The following is a 6,949-nucleotide window of genomic DNA, read 5'->3' as shown; positions in this document are numbered from 1 at the left end:
CCAAGAGAGCAGGTGGAAAGGTAGTAAGGCTAGAAGTTTGGGAGCAGGGTTTAAATTATTCTACCACGGAGTAGATGGGAAGAGAAATGGAGTAGGGGTTATTTTAAAGGAAGAGCTGGCTAAGAATGTCTTGGAGGTGAAAAGAGTATCAGATCGAGTGATGAGACTAAAATTTGAAATTGAGGGTGTTATCTATAATGTGGTTAGCGGCTATGCACCACAGGTAGGATGTGACCTAGAGTTGAAAGAGAAATTCTGGAAGGAACTAGATGAAGTAGTTCTGAGCATCCCAGACAGCGAGAGAGTTGTGATTGGTGCAGATTGTAATGGACATATTGGTAAAGGAAACAGGGGCGATGAAGAAGTGATGGGTAAGTACGGCATCCATGAAAGGAACTTTGAAGGGCAGATGGTGGTGGACTTTGCAAAAAGGATGGAGATGGCTGTAGTGAACACTTATTTCCAGAAGAGGGAGGAACATATAGTGACCTACAAGAGCGGAGGTAGAACCACGCAGGTAGATTATATTTTGTGCAGACGATGTAATCTGAAGGAGGTTACTGACTGTAAAGTAGTGGTAGGGGAGAGTGTAGCTCGATAGCATAGGATGGTAGTATGTAGGATGATTCTGGTGGTGGGTAGGAAGATTAAGAAGACAAAGGTAGAGCAGAGAACCATGTGGTGGAAGCTGAGAAAGGAAGAATGTTGTGCGGCCTTCCGGAAAGAGGTGAGACAGGCTCTCGATGGACAACCGAAGCTCCCGGAAGACTGGACGACGACAGCCAAGGTGATCAGAGAGACAGGCAGGAGAGTACTTGGTGTGTCATCTGGTAGGAAAGGGGAGAAGGAGACTTGGTGGTGGAACCCCAAAATACAGGGAGTCATACAAGGAAAGAGATTAGCGAAGAAGAAGTGGGATACTGAGAGGACTGAGGAGAGGCGAAAGGAGTACATCGAGATGCGACGTAGGGCAAAGGTAGAGGTGGCAAAGGCTAAACAAGAGGCATATGAAGACATGTACACCAGGTTGGACACGAAAGAAGGAGAAAAGGATCTCTACAGGTTGGCCAGACAGAGGGATAGAGATGGGAAGGATGTGCAGCAGGTAAGGGTGATTAAGGATAGAGATGGAAATGTGTTGACTGGTGCCAGTAGTGTGCTAAATAGATGGAAAGAATACTTTGAGAAGTTGATGAATGAAGAAAATGAGAGAGAAGGAAGAGTTGAAGAGGCAAGAGTGAAGGACCAGGAAGTGGAAATGATTACTAAGGGGGAAGTCAGAAAGGCACTACAAAGGATGAAAAATGGAAAGGCAGTTGGTCCTGATGACATACCGGTAGAGGTATGGAAGCAATTTGGAGAGATGGCTGTGGAGTTTTTGACCAACTTATTCAACAGAATACTAGCGGGCGAAAAGATGCCTGAAGAATGGAGGAAAAGTGTTCTAGTTCCCATTTTTAAGAACAAAGGGGATGTTCAGAGCTGTGGGAACTATAGAGGAATAAAGTTGATGAGCCACACAATGAAGTTATGGGAAAGAGTAGTGGAGGCTAGACTCAGGACAGAAGTAAGTATCTGCGAGCAACAGTATGGTTTCATGCCTAGAAAGAGTACCACAGATGCATTATTTGCCTTGAGGATGCTCGTGGAAAAGTACAGAGAAGGTCAGAAGGAGCTACATTGTGTCTTTGTGGATCTAGAGATAGCCTATGACAGAGTACCAAGAGAGGAACTGTGGTACTGCATGCGTAAGTCTGGTGTGGCAGAGAAGTATGTTAAAATAGTACAGGACATGTATGATGGTAGCAGAACAATGGTGAGGTGTGCCTTAGGTGTGACAGAGGAATTTAAGGTGGAGGTGGGACTGCATCAGGGATCAGCTCTGAGCCCCTTCCTGTTTGCAGTGGTAATGGATAGGCTGACAGATGAGGTTAGACTGGAATCCCCTTGGACCATGATGTTCGCAGATGATATTGTCATATGCAGTGAAAGCAGGGAGCATGCAGAGGAACAATTGGAAAGATGGAGACATGCACTGGAAAGGAGAGGAATGAAGATTAGCCGAAGTAAAACAGAATATATGTGCGTGAATGAGAAAAGTAGAGGGGGAAGAGTGAGGCTACAGGGAGAAGAGATAGCGAGGGTGGACGACTTCAAATACTTGGGGTCAACAATACAGAGCAATGGAGAGTGTGGTCAGGAAGTGAAGAAACGGGTCCAAGCAGGTTGGAACAGCTGGCGAAAGGTGTCTGGTGTGTTATGTGACAGAAGAGTGTCTGCTAGGATGAAGGGCAAAGTTTACAAAACAGTGGTGAGGCCGGCCATGATGTACGGATTAGAGACGGTGGCACTGAAGAAACAACAGGAATCTGAACTGGAGGTGGCAGAAATGAAGATGTTGAGGTTCTCGCTCGGAGTGACCAGGTTGGATAGGATTAGAAATGAGCTCATTCGAGGGACGGCCAAAGCTGGATGTTTTGGAGACAAGATTCGAGAGAGCAGACTTCGATGGTTTGGACATGTTCAGAGGCGAGAGAGTGAGTATATTGGTAGAAGGATGCTGAGGATGGCGCTCCAGGCAAAAGAGCGAAAGGAAGACCAAAGAGAAGGTTTATGGATGTAGTTAGGGAAGACATGAGGGCAGTTGGGGTTAGAGAGGAAGATGCAGGAGATAGGCTAAGATGGCAAAAGATGACACGCTGTGGCGACCCCTAACGGGACAAGCCGAAAGGAAAAGAAGAAGAAGAGTGTGTACTTTACGAGATGGCTTTAATGAGCAAAACGTGATAGAGTTGGAACTGTTCTAAAATATTCTAATGGAGAAAAAAAATGACAAGTAATAAAGGATCAAAATAGGTAAGTTTGAAAGATAGTAATATGGGGCTGCTTGCTTTGCTTTAGTTATCCAAGGATGTTTCCGTCACACTTTCACAGTTGAGAAGAAATGTGGAGCAGTTGTATGAATTGAAGCTGTACCTGGTGCTTACACACTTAACAGTATTTTCGTGCATGTACTTGCCTTTCAGTTCCCGCGGCAGGGCATGCAGCAGACGCAGCAACAGCAGCAAACGGCTGCTCTTGTCAGACAATTGCAACAACAACTCTCAAGTAAGTCTGGCACTCTTTCACAAATCGTCCCACCTGCTTCTCACACTTTCTCTTTATAGGCACATTTTTTTCATTTCAATATATTTTTTTTTTTTACAGATACACAACCAGGACAGGGCACCAATTCATATTACCATTAAAGTGTATAATGTCTACACATTGCTTTTGTCACCATTTGAATATGGAGGCCAAGATACAGTGGCGTGAAAAAGTATTTGCCCTCTTCCCGATTTTTTTTTTTTTTTTTTCATATCTATCTCACACAGGTTTCAAATCATCAACCCAATTTTAATATCACTCAGAGACCACCGAAGGGAAAACAAAATGCAGTTTCTAAATTATGATTTTATTTAACATGAGGAGAAAAATTGCAAATTTATCTGACGCTATGTGAAAACGTAAATGCCCCCCTTGTTAAATCAGTCACTGTGACAAGCTACAAATTTGAGAAAGGTGAGTTCAATTTTCGAAGCCACACCAAAATCTGATTACCACCATACTTGTTGAATCAAGAAGTCACTTAAATGGAATCTCTCAGAGAATGTGAAGTAGGCTACAAGACCTAAAAAAACCAAGGCTTCATGCCACTATCCAAAGAAATTTTAAAATAAATGAGAAAAAAAGTAATTGAAATCCATAAGTGTGGAAAAGGTTACAAAGCCATTCCCAAGGATGTTGGGCTCCAGCGAACCACTGTCAGAGCCATTATCCACAAATGGTGGAAACTGGGAACAGTGGCAAACCTGCCCAAGAGTGGATGACCAGCTAAAATAACTCCAAGAGTGCAACCACGATTCAACCAGGAACTTCAACATCAGACCTGCAGCCCTCTCCAGCCTCATTTAAGGTTAATGTTCATCACCCTACCAACTACTCTGCCCAAAAAAACATCTTGACGATCCTCAAGAATTTTGGAGAAACATTCTGTAAACTGACAAGTCACAAATTGAACTTTTTGGGGCGTCTGGTTACATTTGGTGTAAAAATGACACAGCATTTGATCAAAATAACATTTTGCTCACAGTGAAGCATGGTGGTGGCAGTGTGATGGTCTGGGGGTGCTTTGCTGCCTCACGACCAGGACACCTTGCTGTGATTGATGGAAAAATGAATTCTGTTGTGCACCAGAACATCTGGCCATCAGTTCCTGCCCTCAAACTCAAGCGCTCTTTGGTCATGTAGCAGGACAAGGATCCGAAACAAGTCCACATCTGGAAAAAAAAATAAAATATGGTTTTAGAGTGGCCAAGTCAAAGTCCGGATTTAAATCCAGTTGAGATGCTGTAGTGTGACCTTAAATGGCGGAGTTGAAACAATTCTGCAAAAAAAAGTGTGACAAAGTTCCTCCAGAACGATGTAAAAGACTCATCACCAAATGCTTGATTTCAGTTATATTTATTTTTTTCAGTTATTTTCAGTTAAATCCGTTATTTGGTTCAGGGGGTAATTACATTTTCACAGAGGGTTAAAAAGGTTTCCATTTTTTCTGTGCCTTAAGAAATTAAATGATTTGAAAACTGCATTTTGTATTTCCTTAGGTTGTCTTGAGAGATCTTAAAATTGGTTTGGTGATTTGAAACATTTGGATGTGACTTATATGCAAAGAAAACAGAAATCAAAAACTTTTTCACGGCACTGTAGTGATGGGAAAGTCTATGGAATGGAAAATTACCTGAAGATAAAAATAAAGCATTTTTTTGTATTTTATTTCACTTTGTACAATGTGTTTCAGTTATGTATTTCTCATTAAATCATGTGAAGTTTTAGTCTTTTAATGTTTTTGTTTGCTACCTGTATTCTGTATTTAAAAAAAAAAAAGTGAAATGAAAACTTTGATAAAATCAAGAGAAAAGAAAAATATTTCTTGTCTCAAAAAGCCCGGAAAATGTTTGTATTTTTTTTTTTTTACGAAGAAACTCACCCTCACAAATAAGTGTGCACTTACTCATTCACATTTCACCATTCGTGGTCCCGCATATTCACGGATTTTGCTCGCCACGATTTTTTTTCCATGTACAACATTTCCACGATCGTAGAGGTCTTAAGTTCTCTTCTAAATAGATGAGGCGCCACATTGGGCATGTCGCCTTACGATGTGGTGCACCTTATGTGCACACTGAGTTCCTTCTGCTTCTTCTTTTCCTTTCGGCTTGTCCCGTTAGGGGTCGCCACAGTGTGTCATCTTTTTCCATGTCAGCCTATCTCCTGCATCTTCCTCTCGAACCCCAACTGCCCTCATGTCTTCCCTCACCACATCCATAAACCTTCTCTTTGGTCTTCCTCTCGCTCTTTTGCCTGGCAGCTCCATCCTCAGCACCCTTCCACCAATATACTCACTCTCTCGCCTCTGAACATGTCCAAACCATCAAAGTCTGCTCTCTCGCACCTTGTCTCCAAAACATCCAACTTTGCCTCTCCCTCTAATGAGCTCATTTCTAATCCTATCCAACCTGGTCACTCCGAGCGAGAACCTCAACATCGTCATTTCTGCTACCTCCATTTCTGCTTCCTATTGTTTCTTCAGTGCCACCATCTCTAATGCATACGTCATGGCCCTCCTCACCACTGTTTTATAAACTTTGCCCTTCATTCTAGCGGAGACTCTCATTGGAACTCCTTGGAACTCAGTGTGATGTGCATAGTGATTTCCAACGTTTACAAATGTTGTGATATATCCGACCAACTACACTTTAACACACTGGTCACTCTGTAAGACATCCATGCTAGCACATGTTTTAGCGTGTATGTATGTTACCATATGATGGCGCTGAGGCAGTGAGGATGACTTGAGAAATTTAAAAAAACATGCACTTTAAACGGTCCCAGCAAGAAATAGGCGAGAGCAAATCATTTTCAGATTGCTAGATTTAATTATATTTGAAGTTTGAACTACTGTAATTCCCGGCCTGCAGAGCACACTTGGTTATAAGCCACACCCAGTACATTTGTAAAGGAAATACCATTTGGTACATACATACGCCGCCGCAGCTGTGTAAGAGCCGTAAGTGCCCACATTGAAACACGAGATATTTACAAAGAAAGATGGTACACAGTTTAACACTAGTGCTGCACTAACAGGGCCGGACCGGTAAAAGTGACTTCCTCGGCACATAAATACGACCGGTCTCACTCTTACCTTTTCCGCTCGAGTGCCCCTTTGCAGCCGTAAGAAAAAATGCACAAATTAGCCGCATCACCGCATAAAACGCAGGGTTGAAAGCATGTGGAAAACTGTTGCAGCTTATAGGCCGGAAATTATGATAAATACTGAATATTATTTTGTGCACTTTGTTCATCATGGAAAAACAAGGCGTGTCAATAAAATAGTCCGATAAACCCGACACTAATTCACCAACCTTGCATTCATTTTATGGACCACTTAACCTCACTTGGGTCACAGGCGTGGTGGAGCCTATACCGGCTATCTTTGTTTGACGGGTAACTGGGTACACCCGATCTGGTCACCACCTGATTGCAGGGCACATATAAACAACCATTCACGCCTATAGCGAATTTAAAGTCTTCGATTAACCTCCCATGCATGTGTGGGGGATGTGGGAGAAGACCCACGTAGACACTGAAGAACATGCAAACTCCACACAGATGAGCCCGGCTTTAAACCCGGGTCCTTAGAACTGTGAGGCAGATGTGGTGTCGGGCCGCCCACTTTTCCACCCCCATGTAAAAGGGCACACTCTTTCCCCCCAAGTGTCTGATATTAAAATCAGTTTTCCTGTTTCAGGTCCATGAGGATGACCAAAACGTATTTGCTGAATGTTAGAACGTATACATACAGTGAAGAAAACAAGTATTTGAACACCCTGCTGTATTGCAAGTTCTC

General features: G+C 42.8%; 1 protein-coding gene across 1 annotated transcript in view; it reads left to right on the top strand.

The window, feature by feature from the left end:
• The window catches only part of med12 (mediator complex subunit 12), a 54,456-nt gene extending 51,070 nt beyond the window's left edge, over positions 1-3,386 (top strand). Inside the window, 2 exon segments of the mRNA XM_061834891.1 lie at positions 3,027-3,108; positions 3,208-3,386. Coding sequence (XP_061690875.1) covers positions 3,027-3,108; positions 3,208-3,248 — 123 coding nt within the window. The 3' untranslated portion in view covers positions 3,249-3,386.
• The last annotated feature ends 3,563 nt before the right edge of the window (positions 3,387-6,949 follow it).

This window comes from Syngnathoides biaculeatus, chromosome 11 (assembly GCF_019802595.1).
Source record: "Syngnathoides biaculeatus isolate LvHL_M chromosome 11, ASM1980259v1, whole genome shotgun sequence".
NCBI lineage: Eukaryota > Metazoa > Chordata > Actinopteri > Syngnathiformes > Syngnathidae > Syngnathoides > Syngnathoides biaculeatus.
Note: the sequence above shows the minus strand (reverse complement) of the source record. Positions and strands in the feature narration are given on the sequence as shown.